At 39.7% G+C, this 16,323-nt stretch overlaps 1 protein-coding gene across 3 annotated transcripts in view; it reads right to left on the bottom strand.

The window, feature by feature from the left end:
- Positions 1-14,616, bottom strand: part of IL5RA (interleukin 5 receptor subunit alpha) — a 37,210-nt gene extending 22,594 nt beyond the window's left edge. Inside the window, exons 1-6 of one of the 3 annotated variants that reach the window (XM_075073087.1) lie at positions 14,528-14,612; positions 14,132-14,200; positions 8,377-8,473; positions 4,356-4,440; positions 3,070-3,212; positions 2,296-2,434 (exon numbers count right to left, since the gene is read on the bottom strand). In XM_075073087.1, the coding sequence (XP_074929188.1) occupies positions 2,296-2,434; positions 3,070-3,212; positions 4,356-4,437 (364 nt within the window). In that variant the 5' untranslated portion in view covers positions 4,438-4,440; positions 8,377-8,473; positions 14,132-14,200; positions 14,528-14,612. Of the gene's footprint in view, positions 1-2,295; positions 2,435-3,069; positions 3,213-4,355; positions 4,441-7,308; positions 7,388-8,376; positions 8,474-14,131; positions 14,201-14,527 lie in introns of those variants that run through there. The other 2 variants (XM_032784176.2, XM_075073088.1) reach the window with 2 other exon arrangements.
- Positions 14,617-16,323: the final 1,707 nt, after the last annotated feature.

Raw genomic sequence — 16,323 nt, 5'->3', positions numbered from 1 at the left:
TCTGGGTCTTGCCTTTCGGCTGAGTCTGTTCAAAATATCTCTTAGTAGTAGGATGACAAAGACCCACTGGCATCACAGTGGATCCCAAGGTTCCAGTAGGCAGGGGAGGGAGGAAAGCCATGGCGGTGAACGTTGCTTGTTTCTGTTTTCCCATCTTTCAGTCACTGGTTATTGGCAGACAGCTGCTGCTTGATTCCCCCCCTCCCCCCACATAAAGTCTTTTCTTTTAAGGCACCCAAAAGGCAATGATGAGCAGAAGAGCCCATTGCCTCATTATTTAGTTCACCAATTAGGTCTAATTTCCAAAACACCAATTTTGGTTCACTGACTGCCAGTCTCAGACTTTTCTTGTTTACCAGGCATGATCTTAACACAGTGCTTGAGTTATAACAGTAGGCTAATTCCGTCTCCCTTTTATATCTTTCCCCATCAACATTTATTGTAGTGTATGGGGGAGGGATAACTCAGTGGCTTGAGCATTGGCCTGAGCATTCACCTGCTAAACCCAGGGTTATGAGTTCAGTCCTTAAGGGGGGGCCACTTAGGGATCTGGGGCAAAAATTTGTCTGAGAATTGGTCCTGATTTGAGCAGTGGGTTGGACTAGATGACCTCTCTCGAGATCCCTTCCAAACCCTGGCATTCTATAATTGTGACATTTTCTGATCTTTCACTCACTTCTTACAACTGAGCTCACAGTTAGGGTAAATTTGTAGGCCCAAATATTACTACACACATGCATAATTTTAAGCCTCTCCATAGTCCCATTGGCTTGTAAGGGCTTTGAATCAGGCTCAATAGTATAAGGCTTTCTCAAGCAGTTTGCATGATGTCTGACACGTACACATACATACACACATATGTAAACAGACCTATCTCTCTCTAAATAAACATTTCAAACATCAAGAGCTTCTTAAAATCACTTCCATTTCATTCTTCCACAGAATCGGTTGAACATGTTTGCATAAAGAAAGTCAGACTAGAACAGATACAACACTGCCCTTCAGGCTTTATGATGTAATTGGCACATTTAGACTTGAGCTGGTCTAAACTGTCTCTAGAGCAGAAGTGAACTGAATTATTAAACAAGAGGGGATTAGATGATCTCAGCTACTGTCTTTCAAGAACTCTGTTGCAAGGATTATCAAAGTTGTACAGCTGCTGTATGTATTCCAGGCTTGAGGGCTTCAAAGAGTGAGTCTGGCTAGCATGGAGATGACAAGAGTTCCAGAGAGACTGAAATCAGATATAGATTGGAAAGGAGATAGAAGAAGCAATGGAGATAACTATGATTCTCTGAGACCTGTTTCCTTAGTTTTTTTGTACCATAAGGCTCTGGTTGATGATATTGCTGGATATCAGGAAAATGAAAATTCTGTAGGAGATGAGTGCTACAAACTTGTCTCATGGAGAATTCAAAATCCTAAAACAGGAGTATGTTTTTTAAACCAAAGGGTGGATGGTTAGATTTGATTTAGAAGAATGCGAGTCCATTTACAGGATGAAATCTTACAATAGCAGTATAACCTTCTACATGCATTTCTACCATCTAAAGTGCCTCTCCCTTGACCTTTAGGGATCATTTCTAAGGTTGAAAAATAGTGCCCATCTCCATTCAGTACTTTCAGCATAGATAGACAATTAGTTAAAACTGTGATGAGGAATCAGCTCCACTAGAAACCAAACAGGATTCCCCAATGTATTTCACAGACCTCTCAACAGTTTTTAAGTAATAGTAATTTAAAGTCTACCAGTGACCTACAGGTGAAAAAGGCTGTTATTCTGGTACCAGTCCCCTGAGTCAATGAATCTTCCAAGATGTGCATCTTTCTGTTCTTTTCATTTCAGGATCTTACACATCCTCATGATATCTCTGCCCACTCCTTGCTCTAACAAAACCACTACTCCACCTCCTCTTTATCAATTATATTGGCAAAACCAGGCTAATCTTAACTGATACCCTAAATCTCAGCCATCTTCTCCTCCTTGGGAATTTATGTGTTGTCTCTCCTGCGGGACAAATTCTGATACCCATACTCAGACTGAATAGCATCTTTCCTCACAAGTAGTGCCATTGACAAAATGAAGTAATAGAGTCATAATTAGGAGTAAATTGCTATTCAGTGTGAATAAAGATATTGGAATCTGGAAGAAAACTATTGTATAAGAACAATGCCATGTAGAGCAGGAGATGTGTCTCCCTTTTGAAGTTTTTAACCTGTCATCCTTTTCATACTTTCTTGTCTACAGACTAGAACATAACATAAAATTAAATCCTTGTTCGTAACACATCTTACCTGGTGGAGCTTGAAGTTTAGCTGTAACCCAGTTACTTTCTATTTGCAAGTTGTTATAGAGAAGCAATGTCCGAATACGTGCAGAAAAACCATTATGAAGCACAGCTGTACGGGTACTGCAAGTTTTCTTTGTCTCGTACTTGAAAAATAAACAACTCATTAGTATCAAATGCAATGATACCTAACCTAGGTTCTCACTCAGGGGACCAGCAAAGGTTGATCTCCTAACAAAAGTGGCCTTTAACTAAGGTTCAAATCATATGATATTTGAACCCATATGAAGGTACTTTAAATGTATTGCTTAAGATGGGGGATTGCATACTGGAAATGGGTTAAATGAAGGTTTTCATGTACAGAATTTTGGTGAAACATGGATTCAAATGCTATCTATATACTGGTGTCAATCTGCAATAAATGCAGTAACATCAGTGGTGGATTATACCATCCAGAAACAGTGCTGATTCAACACCTCTCCTGGACAGCCTTCAACAGGCCAAAAATTAAAACTGCCCTCACTTAGTAGAATTCCTTGGGAAGAGTGACAGCAGTACTGACACCTGCTATCTCCTGGGGTTAATCTCCCTTGGAACAGATTTCTTCCCATAGACAGAGAGAGAGATGGATCTGGGTTAATATATTTGTTTATGATATAAAACCAAAAGTAAATCTGATGAGCCAATGTATCTGAAAGTCATATCTTAATCAGTAAATCTTGCGTTTGAATTTGATATAGCACATTTAATCCAACATGTATTAGCCATACTTTACACTTACCGGTTCCCACTCAGGAGTCATAATTTCCACATTGTATTCAACAGTGTGGTTCTTTTCTTGGTCAGGGTTTGGTTTCCATTGCAAAAGTACTTCTGCTAGTGCAGAGACTGTGAGAGTGAAGTTAACAGGTGGGAGAATCTGAACTGTTGATTAAGGGAGAAAACAAAAGAATTAATGACATACTAATGAATAAACTAGTAATAGAGAGTAGTTCAGAGCAATAGCTACTTTTAAGTAACTATCAATACAAGAAAATGATTAGAGACTTAATTTAAATGTTAGACTGCATTCATTCAATAGCTTCTTATAAAACATGTTTCTTATATGCGGGCAAAAGGCTGAGAGTTAGGAGCAAATAGATTGCTGAATAGGAATTTAATTAAAACCTAACCAAGCTAAAATTATTATGAAAACCAAATTACTTTAAGTTCATGAATTTGAGAAACCTACTATCACATCTAGTTTGTTTTAAAAATATAGTTTTGGATCCTTCAAGTTGATTTACATGGATGAATCCCTGAGGACCATGAGCATTTGTGTTGGCCCAGGGCTGTCACCCACAGATCAGTTTGCACAATCAGGGTCTTACAAACAAGATGGAATTGAGTTTTGTCCCTGGGATAAATGTATATTAAACCATACAGAGAGATTTAATTGAAAACACAAGAATTTATATGTGTAGGCTTCCTAGGATTAGATTTTTATTGTCAAATGTCAGTATACATCGCTTTCACCCTACGCGCGCACACACACAAACTGAAGAAAAATATTTCCCTTGGTAATCAAAATTTATAAATAGGTAAAGTAAGAGAAATGCTGCTTGAGAACTTATTCTTGTTTTATTTGAGGATATTTACTTTGTATATTTTGATATCTGATGTTGACAGTTAGTGTTTTAATGGTATAAAGCTTTAACTTTTTAAATAACAACACCTGTTGTCATTAAATAATTGTCTGATACACACACCCATAATTTTGCCGAAGTGTGAAAATTAGAATCAATAAAAATTGGAAAAAAAGCTTAAAATAAACATTGGTATTATCCATTGAAATAATAAAAAAAAATTGAATTCTGCCAAGCCTTCATATATGTGTGGAACATATGTATGCTGAACAAGGAAACAAGGCATAAATATTAGCAGAGACAGAAGATGGATGGGATTGACAATTTAGAAGGATAAGGTGATAAAGACCCGGGGAGAATAAATGATGAAGCGTGAAAAATCTAAGCATATAAATGGCAAAAGAACAAAAGCTTCAAGTATCACTAGAAGAAAATTACTTACTTCCTTTAGCTTGCAATAAGTTTGCCTGAAACTCCATCATTCTCCAAAAGAGAACTGGAAAAATGCTCACCACGATTGCCATAGCCTTTTGGTAATAAACAATAATGGTTAGTTATCAGCACACGCCTCAGCCCATTTCAGCTAGCAAATACAAGATGCAGCCCCTTATCTATAAATTAACACACAAAGTTTGTAGTGTAACATCTCAGGTTGCTACATGCAAATAAACAAAATTAAGAAATTAAGCTGTAAGGTGAATGATGGCTATCATTCTCCACTCCTTCCCCTGCAGGTACACATCTTGCCATTACCAAATTTCTGTGGACCACCCACCTAAAGACGACATGGAAGAGGAGGGGAGGCATGTGGGTCACATGGTGTGGCAGATCCCCCTTCCCTGTGCAGCAGCTGTTGGCACTGGTGAGCTGTAAGCTGCACCCCGCAGGGAGAGGCAGGAGCAAAATCTGGGAGCTGAGGGAGGGGCCGCTGCTTTCCGGAGTGGGAGACTGAGGGTAAAGGAGGGGGGTCAGCTTGGGGGGGAGTATGACTCTAGGCCAAACCTTTAAATTGTGTCCCCTCCCCGCCCCACCACCACTATCAGCAAGTATAGGTTGCCTCTGCACATACCACAACCTTCATTCTATCCTCCTTCTCTTTCACATACACTATTTTACTAACTTACCTCCTGTCAACACTGTTATTGCTGGATGTGCCTGAACCGTTACTTCCATGTTCTTGCGGTATTTAAAAAAAACATGCTAGCGGGCTAGCCCTATGGGCTACATTCGCCAGGGACTTACATGTCTGTGTTTATTACTGGGTGTAAGAGAAGCCATTTTTGTTTGTATTAGACCAGGAGTCAGCAACCTTTCGTCAGTGGTGTGCCAAGTCTTCATGTATATGCTCTAATTTAAGGCTTCACATGCCGATAATACATCTGAATGTTTTTTAGAAGGTCTCTCTATCAGTTTATAACATATAACCAAACTACTGTTATATGTAAAGTAAACAAGATTTTCAAAATGTTTCAGAAGCTTTATTTAAAATTAAATTAAAAATCAGATCTTATTAGTTTAGTATGATCCTTGCCCTTGCTTTTCCTTGCTGAGTTTTCCAGTGCCTGGTGGCACCTGTTTAGAAACTTTAAGCTGCACACAGGCTTCTGAGTTATAAGTTGATAACCAGCTGGCAGGAGGTCAGCGGTTGGAACCCCAGATCGGCAGCTGAGGTGAGTGGAGCTGGCGGCTGGTAGGGCTGAGCAGGGCCAGAAACCTGGACCCTCTCTGGCAGGGGGCCTGCACTGAAACTACAACTGGAAGCAAAGTGAGTGGGGCTGCGGGGACCCCGGCTGGTAAGGGGCCAGCAGCAGGATCCCCAGAGCGGCAGTCTCAGCCTGCTGCCACCCTGGGGTTCCTTCCTGCCCGCCCTGCGTACCATGAAAAATCGGCTCGCGTGACACCTTTGGTTGCCGACCCCTGGACTACATCTTAAGACAGAGACTGTCTCACTAAGAACGTCCTCAGGCATGATTGCATTCCCTCCCATTCTGACTCACATAATTTGTCTGTGGCAACTACAGCAATTCTTTACATGGAAAAAATAACACTTTGAAAGTATTTAGTGTATTTTAATTTCTGTAAAATCGTTTAGCAGCTGGAAAGGAAAAGAGCTAGCATCTCATGACCTATCAGTTTTCCATGACCCATTAGCAAGTACTCTGCAGATCCCCAGTGATCTAGCAAGCACAGGTTTGGAAACTTCTGCTGCTGAGGAACTATTTTTACTTTTGAGTTCATGAAAACAAGATGTTGTGTAACATCCAAGTCCTACTCCATTCTTTATGTTTATATCCTGTGGGGAGCTAGTTCTTTGCTGGTCAGGAAAGTGCATGAGTCTGGTTGGACCTGTGGTATTTCTAACTGCTCAGTCTCAAGGGAGCCAAGCTTGGCCTCCATCTGCTACTATGGAGTTGGAAGCAAGTTTGGCCTGACACTTGATGCCCTTCTGAGATCCATATGAATTTCAAAGAATCATGCCATGACTATCCATATGCCTGCACAACAGCTCCAAGACCACTTGCCCTCAATGGCAGTATAGCTCCTGAAAAGCCATGCACCTATGGATTTCACCATTGGCTGTAATTACTGTGGAGGCTGTAAGTCAATAACATAGGTTGAGTTAGGGTTGTAGTGCAGATAAGCCCTAAGATGGGCTATTTAATTGTTGTCTAATCTGTATGTAAAGACATAGAAATCATACCAATAAAAAAGTCTTTGTGTAAGAAAAGACCCAGTGGGTCTTGTAAAAATATGAAATATAGCATTTCTTTAAAATTCTGTTTGCAAGCCATATACAGATGTTCAGTTCTTCTTCCATAAACATTACTAATGATACAAAAATCTACAGACAATGGCTAGATCATATTCTGCTAAAACACATTCAAATTACTGAAAAGTTAGACTAAACACATACATATCCTAACAGGAAGGTCTGAGCCTCACAGAGGCAATGCAACAGTACTTACTGTTTAGTTCTGGTATTATTTAAGCCAATGTAATCAGAGTATTGAACTAGATTCCACTTATGATTACACTTTTTAGCTATGGGAGGTGCTTTATTATTCCATCATAGCTGCAGCAGGTGTGGATTATTATGTAATGTTTTAAAGACAGTTTTATAATGTTTCTGTCAGTAAATGGGGAGCACAACCCTGATGATCAATTTTTTCAAACACAGGTTCCCAAAGTTAGGCACCTGAGTCCACCTTTAGGTTTCTAAAATGCCCAGCTTTTCAGATGTGCTGAAGACCCACCTCTCTTACTGACTTCAGTAATTTCAGAACATTGGATTGGATGGAGGCAGCTGGTGCTTAGCATGCCTGCAAATCAAGTCATCTATTTAGTAGCCGAAAGATGGATTTGGGTGTCTAACACTCAAGTTTGTAAATTTTTACCTTGGAGCCAGCAGATGTGGATTCTAATTCTCCTTCCACCACTTACTTTCCCTGGGACCTTGGAAGGACATTAGGCCTTGGTCTGCACCACAGAATTACTTCAGTATAAGTACATCGCTCAGGAGTATGAATAAGCCACACTCTTGAGCAAGGTAGTTATACTGACCTAAGCTCCGGTTAGACAGCGCTATGTCAGCAGGGGAGCTTCTCCCACCGACATAGTTACCGCCTCTCCCGGAGGTGGATGAACTAAGCTGACGGGAGAGCTTTCTCCCATCAGCTTAGAGTGTTTTCATTAAAGTGCTACAGCAGTGCAGTTGCATTTGGGCAGCTGTGCCAAGCAGTGTTTTAAGTGCAGACCTGCCCTAAGATTCCTGGACCCTCAATTTCCCCATCATTTTCATTTTTCCATCACCCTAGTACTGAAAAATGAACTCTTTAAAGAGGTATTTCCACACTCATGTAATACTACAAACTTTTCAGATATATTCACCATTGTACTGTATCATTTATTGCTGGGTTTGTATGTTAAATTACTGAAAATGTAATCAAATGAAAACGTATGCAGTGTAGATGTAGCCGTGTTGGTCCCAGGATATTTCAGAGACAAAGTGGGCAAAGTAAAATCTTTTATTGGTGTTAACTGGCCACTCTACCTTGAATGGGCCTCTATACTATGTGCTCTAAGCAATCCATTCCATATTGCATTTTGCTATGACATTGCAAGGACCTTTTCCCAGACCTGTGTGCCTCCAAAGCTTGTCTCGCTCACCAACAGAAGTTGGTCCAGTAAAAGAAATTACCTCACCCACCTTGTCTCTCTGATCAAACAAAAGTGTCATTTTAAATCATTAGACAAGCTGATTAGACATCTACAATAGCATTAACAGCCTATTCATTAATAAGCATGATAAGTATTCACATTGAAATAAGAGGCAAGCAAATTTTGATTACTTATGGTATACAATAAATACTGTAGAAAATTATAAATAGTATCTTCCATCATAAAAGACAACAGAAAAGCCAGTGTTGCAGAGAACAGTTGCTAGAAGTTAAGGTTTTCCTTACTTATTAGCACAGCTTCAGTCCAGTCCACTGCCAAGAGTTTACTGACTGGGAGAAGGTTCCAGACTCTCATTTCCCAGTGCACAGAAGACAAGGTAATCTGTAAAAGGGATACCCAGTCACTCCTCCAGAAAATGTGCTTTGAGGTTCCCAGCAGAATCCTAAGGGTGGCTTTCAGAGTCTTTGCTCTGTTTCTGAAAACTGGTCTCTGGGCAGCTCTCTCTGTGTTTCTTTTATAACTCTGCTCTGTGTTTAAATGCAACTCTGAGAGGTACGTTAGAAATGATGACGGATGATTAATTAGTAGACCGTGCAGAAAAAAAGGGAACTGTGCATATAACCACAGTATGAAGAGCTTTCTTAAGCCATGAAATGGTTTTACTTCTACCTGTATTGACTTAATTATATACCATACTACGGTGGGTCTATAAATAATTTGGCATATAGCACTATGATATAACATACCACAATGATTTCTGTCATTCACACAAACTGCATCCCCAAATGCTCTGCCTGGTTAAAGAATTCTGGCACAAAGTTACAATTAAAAGTGATAGCAGAGGAAATGAGAAATTAAGAAGCAAAGGAAAAAACAAATGTAGAGTACTGATTTGTAGGGAAAGCAACCCTGTCATTATCAATGGACAGTTTCTGTAAAGGAGGAAAAAGGAGACTAGTTTTGGGCTTGGCCTACACTTAAAACTTATACCAGCATCATTATGTTGACAAACACACCCAGTATAAAGAACAGGAGTCCTTGTGGCACCTTAGAGACTAACAAATTTATTTGAGCATAAGCTTTCATGGGCTAAAACCCACTTCATCAGATGCATGGAGTGGAAAATATAGTATGAAGATATATATATACACAGAGAATATGAAACAATGGGTTTTACCGTACACACACCAACGAGAGAAATCAGTTAAGGTGAGCTATTACCAGCAGGAGAGAAAAAAAAATTTTTGTAGTGGTAATGAAAATGGCCCATTTCCAGCAGCTGACAAGAAGGTCATGCTGACGTATCCCAGGTGTAAATGTGGATTGGATAGGTCAGTGACAGAATCCTTCCATCAACCTAGCTACCGCCACCCAGATTCTTAGTATTCTTACCATCTTACACAGGCCATTATATATATATATATATATCAGATTTTTTGGAAGAGTTCATTTATACCTGCAGGCTTTCACTCTTGCAATGTCTTTTAAATGTTGAATGCCAGGAAATCTGTCCACAGCAAAATGCTAGTGTGTCAGATTACTTTGCTTAAAATGTGAGACAAATGATTGCCTTTATGTATAACATTGCCTCCCATCTGCAATGAATATTTCAATACACTTGCTGCTGAGACTGAGCTTTATCCAGGCTGGGAGTTTCCAAGGAGGCAAAGGAAGTCAGGCACCCAACTCCCAATGACTTTCAATGAAATTTGGATGTGTAACTTCTTCAGGCTCCTTTGAAAACCCCAGCCAGATTTGTCCCTCTACCTCAATCGGTAGTGTCCTTCTAACTTTCTAAGAGGAAATTTACCCATTTTTGAATCATTCCCTCTCAATAAAGTTATACCAAATACCCAAACTATTATGCAGTGTCACAGAGCATTGTTGAACAGCTCTCAAGTTTAACACGAGAAGTGGCTCCAGTTCATTACTTGAAGTGATCTCTGTAATTGATGTATCAGTTATAAACCCATTAAGGTCTATATAGGCCCCACAAGGCTTTGTGTAGGTGGACACATTTTGCAGAACATTTGGGGGCCTATGTTTGTAAAGCATTTCAGAATGGTAAACATTAGTTACATTTCAGATAGAGTTCTGTTAATTTTAAAGTGGCCTGAAGATTAGTATGAACTTGTATTTAATGATGGGAATTTTTCTGAACACAATGATAAATTTATTCTTTCGTAATCATTGGTCTGTGTTTTTCATTAAGAAGCTGAAGTAACAACACTGACTGTTCCTTTCTGTTGTTTCCCCTGATTATTTGTTTACATTTTGTTAAAATCTCATTTTATCATCTCTTGATACTTGTGGTTTTTTCTTTACAGTGTGAGTACTTGCCTGCCTACAGCTGTGCTCAGGAGCACCTGCAGCCTGATGCACAAGGGAAGCATTGCCAACTGTGCTCACCTTAGGAGGGAGGTCACATGCTACATTTGCCAGAAATCTGAACATTTGCATTATGATGGTTCAGTGAATAAGAACAAGCAGGATCAGGGTAGATACTAAGCAAACCCCTGCGGTACTTGGCTTTGTGATTGTCTTAAATGCGCCAGAGGATGGACCAACATCAGCATCTTCCCAAGTTGATTTTGGCTTAACAACAAAATTTGTCAATGGACCCAAACAAGGTCTCGCTACACCAGAATATTCTATTTAAAGCCTTAATGAAAGGTTTAAGTGAGGCATAGTGCCCTCTGCACTGGAAAATGTAGGATCATCAGGTTTGCAATACTAGGACCAGTATCCTAACTAGTCATTCTTTCACAGGAAAGCAGAATGTCCACCAACCTAATGCACCTCAGAAATTGTGAAATGCTTTTCATGGGGAAGAGATCCTTCTGACTCTGGAGCTAACATTTAATACCCATGTCATAAACAGATAGCTAAGGGTTAATGTCTCTTTCACCTGTAAAGGGTTAACAAACAACACCTGACCAGAGGACCAATCAGGAAACAAGATACTTTCAAATCTCAAGGGATGGAAGTTTTGGGTGTGGGTCCTTTGTTCTGTCTCTGTGTGCTCTCTAGGCTCTGAGGGTCATCACATGTCTCTACAGGCTCTCTAATCTTCTAATTCAAATTAGTAAGTAAAAGGTAGAAAAACAGTATAGTCTTTTACATTGTTTTTCAGGATTTGCAACTGTGTATCTGGCTGGCAGAGTTTAATGTGTATTTGGCTAAAAGTATTTTAAACTTGGATTCTGTCTGGATAAAGCTGTTTATCCATTTCCTATAAGCTAATCGACCCTGTAAAATTTCATCTTGATTACAGAGACAATTTTTATGTTTTTCCTTCTTTTATTAAAGTTTTCCTCTTTTTTTAGAATCTAATTGATCTTTTGGTTATCTTGTATAAGATCCAGGGAAGGTGAATACTCACCAGGGAATTGGTGGGAGGAGAGAAACCTGATCTCTCTGTGTTGTGTTTCAAGGCATTGAAGCACGGTAATCTTTCCTAGTGTCCCCAGGGTGGGAAGAATCTGGGAGGAAGGAAGGAGGGGGAAGGGAAAAGGTTTATTCCCCTTTGTTGTGAGACTCAAGGAATCTGAGTCTTGGGGTCCCCCGGGGAGGTTTTGGGGAGACCAGAGCTTATCAGGGGCTCTACCCTAAGTCCTGATTGGTGGCAGTGCTATCGGATCTAAGCTGGTAATTAAGCTTAGAGGATTCATGCTGGTACCCAATATTTTGGACGCTAAGGTCCAGATTTGGGAATTATACCATGACAACCCGGAGTATCAAATTCAATGGGCTCTAACATTGCCTTTGTAGCTATAATTTTGTTTTTCTGGTCACAGAATTATCCAGGCCATTATTAAAGCCAGCTACAGCATATAATGTTCTGACCTCCTGTATCAGTGAATTCAGCTCACTGACTAAACACGCTGTGAAGAATTATTTTGTTTTATATCAAAAGCACCAACCATTAGTTTCAAGTGACCCCTTGCTCTTGAGATCAAAGGTAAGGGGTACACTGGAAAACTACTTAGCTAACAACAGGAAATTAATCCATGAATTTGTGGACTCTGAACTGACAGGGCCAGGTGCCTTATTACAAGGGACCACATTAAAAAAAAGAGGTCTGATTTTTAATTTTAAATACCTCAAATAAGTGCTTATATATCTTTCACAGTATTTCTAATGTACCTGTCCCCACAGTCTAGGCTATGATATAATAATTAAAGCTGTTAGAGTGTTTATATTTTCAAAGTTTTGTTCAAATAGTAATTAATCCTCAAAACTATATCATTTGGAAGGTAATACGCAGATGAAGAAACTGAGGCAGCAAGGTTAAGTGACTTGCCCAAGGCCAACAATGAGTTACTAGCAGAGCTGAGATTAGACTTCAGGGAGCTCCTGGCTTCCCAGCCTGTGTTCAGAGTACTAGCTCATTATATTTTGTAGTTTACTGTGCTTTTGCTTTTCAATCTCTTTCTACATAGCCTCATAAAAGACTTCTAACCATCTTTACTGTCCTTCATTGAACCTTTTGAATCTCAGCTATATCTTCAAATTGTGATGCCAACACTGAAAACAACATTCCAAAGGGGAATGTGCTATTTTATTATTTGTATTTGTGGTATATTGAAAGCTATATTAAAATAAGATGCTATCACTGTAATTTGTAAGGAGTTTGCTGGTCCTCCTTGCAGGTTTGGGGGCTATATAGGGAAGCATGTGATCTGGATCTTTCTCAGCAGATAGTCTGCAGAGAGCCAGCTTTAAGTGAGTTGTTGTCTCTCTGTTTTAGGGAGTCACCCGCTTTGTGTCTCTCTGTTTTTAAGTTCTTGTGTGTATTGTTCTGAATTCTAAGAAATAAAGTAGTGTTATGTTGCAACTTTCCAGCAATAGTATTTTATATTTTTATATAACATCTATATGTCATGAGAAATACTATTATGTTCAGTACCTAGAGGCTCCAGATGAGATCAAAGTTCCATTTTGCTACGCACATATAATAGGAGATGGTCCTTGCCCCAAATTGCTTACAAGTAACAGTTAAACTACATTCTGTATTATTTCGGTTCATAATGCATCCAGGCATGCTGCACACGGGACCTCTGTTCTGCTTGGGCTCTCTATAATGAAATCTAAGGACTAAAGACTTTGGAAATTTGATCTGTTTGCATACATCCCTACAACCAGGCGGAGCCCTGCCAAAGGTAAGCAGGTGCAACTAGGGTGACCAGATGTCCCGATTTTATAGGGACAGTCCTGATATTTAGGGCTTTTTCTTATATAGGCTGCTATTACTGCCCCCCATCCCAATTTTTCACACTTGCTGTCTGGTCACCATAGATGCAACCAGGCCGATTTAGCTGAGATTCTAGTCCTAAGACTTTACTACAGAATACTCCTCACATTTACAGCTCATCAGCAGAGTGGCCAGCTCTGGTGATATTATTGTGAGATTTGCAGTACTTTTTCTTAAAGTTCGGACTGCTGGAATGAAGGGATTCCATGTGAATCTCAGCTTTGATTTTTTATTTTTTATTATTTTATTTTTTATTTTTTGTAAATGTAAATTTCTAGCACTCATAGTTGCATAGTAAAGCACCCTTAAGGCTCAGAAAAGTCCAAGGCAAATAAACACATTTTTTATTTTTTTTAATCTTATTATTTCTAAACCAGCCAGTCATGATTTGGGGGGGGACCTGAGTTATGATCTTTGAACTTTAGGGGTGGGCAACAGTGCATCTGTATGAATTAAAGAACAGTATGGAGTCCCTCATGGGAAGTTTTTAAGTATGGGTTGGACAAGCATCTGTCAGAGTCAGGGATGGCCCAGGACGATGAGACAGGACGATGGACATGAAGTCCCCTCCAGCCACTACATTTATATTTTCCAACATACTATAGTAAGATGAGGCCCTGAAACATAAATCCTTGTATCAGAGGCCCAGTATGTGGCCTAAGGCCTGAACTAAAGTAATGGTCAAGACTTTATTAACATAAAGCAAAGTTAAACTGTGAGCCAGAGGCAGGACCTGCTCATAGAAGCTGGCAAGGAAAGGGCTGATGTTGTAAAAATACACATACCTAAAAGGTACCAGAACACTCTGATACTTGGACATTTCACACAGATAACAAGGAACAGGCTGACCCATCCTAAAGACAGGCAAAAGGGTAATATGATGGATAGAGTTGTTTTGTTTGAACCAACATGTCCCAGATGAGAGGTGGCACCTTACTATGTAGAGGGGTTGAATCTCAATACGTCAGGAGTGATGTGTAACTTGTTTGTACCTGTGTATAAGAATGGATCCCTGAGTGGATGTCTTTGTCTGACCTAGGGGACAGTGGTAAATCCCACCACTGACTGAGCCGGTCCATTGTCAGGGAGCACATACGTACTAGCAGAACTGTAGACATCTGATTCGGGGAGCTAGAGACTGTATTTCATTTGGCAATAAACTTGGGCAGGTGACTTCGTACCTTATCAGAGTCTGTGGCCATTGGCGGTTCTCTCGGGGTCTGCTGTGTCAGCTATCTGCGCAGAGCCGGGGCAGCACACAAAGGGAACACACGCATGTAGCCGACTGTTATCATCATTGAACAGAGTAGAGCACCACACAGGTGATGTCTGACAACACTGGTGACCCCAACAGCTGATCTGGTGAGTAAGCGAGGTGTCCGCTGTAGGAATCACAATCTAACATGACAGAAAACCACGAACTAGGGAACCCCCTTAACCGCTCCCTGCAAATTGCCACAGAGTTTAAAAATATAATGGGGAAGAAACGTGTAATATAATTTGTAAGGCTAGCGCAGAGACAGTAGCCTTGAAATGTAGACTATTGCAAACTATAACCATGGCTGTTAAATGGTTAAAACAGCACACTGCAAAATTGGCGAGGCAAGTACAGTAACAAAGAAAGATTGTGAGCAGTTAAGCATTACATTTAGTATAAAATATTAGTAATGCACCTCAAATAAAAATGAATGTCTATACAACAATTGCAAAAGTATAGCTTGTGTTATAAAAGACTTGGTCCCTATTACATTGTCACTATTACATTGTAAACCAGCTTAGATAAATTTTGTATTAAGTTTGGGTTACTGAAAACAAAAACAAAAAAGGAAAACAAACAAAAAACTTTACTATGTTAACTAACAAAAGTTGTTTCAGTTGCATCCCACAGACCAAAGACACCAGAAAATATCACACCCTGAAGACACCAAAAGAAACCCCCAAGCATCAAGAAAAGAAAAATGAAGTGCTTTATAAATAAGAGACTGGTCAAATACACCTCTATCTACCATATACGGACAATTAAGTTGCCAATCAGCTAAAAACCACTACCTGGACCAGGCTAAACTGTCGTTTAATTTCAACTTGGTTACTGTGTAAAAACAACTGTATGATTGCTGTACTGCATCATTGTCGTACAACATTTACAATGTGCATAACCTGCTAACCTGCTTAACCAACACTAGGTAAGAACCAACCAATGAATGGCAGCAAAGAACATGAAGGCAAGGACAAAGCAAACTGGTAAAGAAATTAAGTTACACAGTAACTACACATTGGGTAAACAAATTTCCTGTTAGTACCAGTCATAATTTGGGTTACTGACACTACATCCTAACTAAGGCATGTATTATTCAAAATAAGCGTATTCAGTGTCAGGAGACCAATATTATATCCTGACACAGCAACATTTGATAAATTGGTTACTGTCCATTCAGTAGGTTATCTGGAAGACAGTATCCATAAGAAACAAGTGGATCTACATCAACTACTGGTGTATCACAGAGCAGTTCAACCAATGGAACAGAGAAGCTAGCCACTTCTGTTTCCTGCCCAGTGAAGCTTACCAGAGGGTGACAACCAGCAGTAAGGGTGATGCATAACATGGATAGACAGTACTGGGGTAGTAACTAATTACAATATATTAATATATAAAAGCCTCACTGGTAGTGTCACTGCTCCAAATTTCTGTTTTACTTCTCATGAACATAGCAGTGTGGGACACATTATCACAATCCCTATCCCAGTAATTCAAAACACTCAGACAACTCCTAATAATGATACGGATGGTAATTGTAATTGCCCTAATAAAAGTGGGTTGCTATCTGCAGTCCCACAGGGCCAAATTACACCACCAGATTGGAAATGAATTGTTATGCTTGGATATAAAGTGCTGTTATATGTACACATACATACATATATGCCCGTATACACCACAAACTATTTGGTGTGCCTCTAAGGCTCAATCATAACACTACAT

Source organism: Chelonoidis abingdonii, chromosome 17 (genome assembly GCF_003597395.2).
Source record: "Chelonoidis abingdonii isolate Lonesome George chromosome 17, CheloAbing_2.0, whole genome shotgun sequence".
Taxonomy (NCBI): Eukaryota; Metazoa; Chordata; order Testudines; family Testudinidae; genus Chelonoidis; species Chelonoidis abingdonii.
The sequence above is the reverse complement of the archived record's forward strand: the minus strand, read 5'-3'. Positions and strand labels throughout refer to the sequence as shown.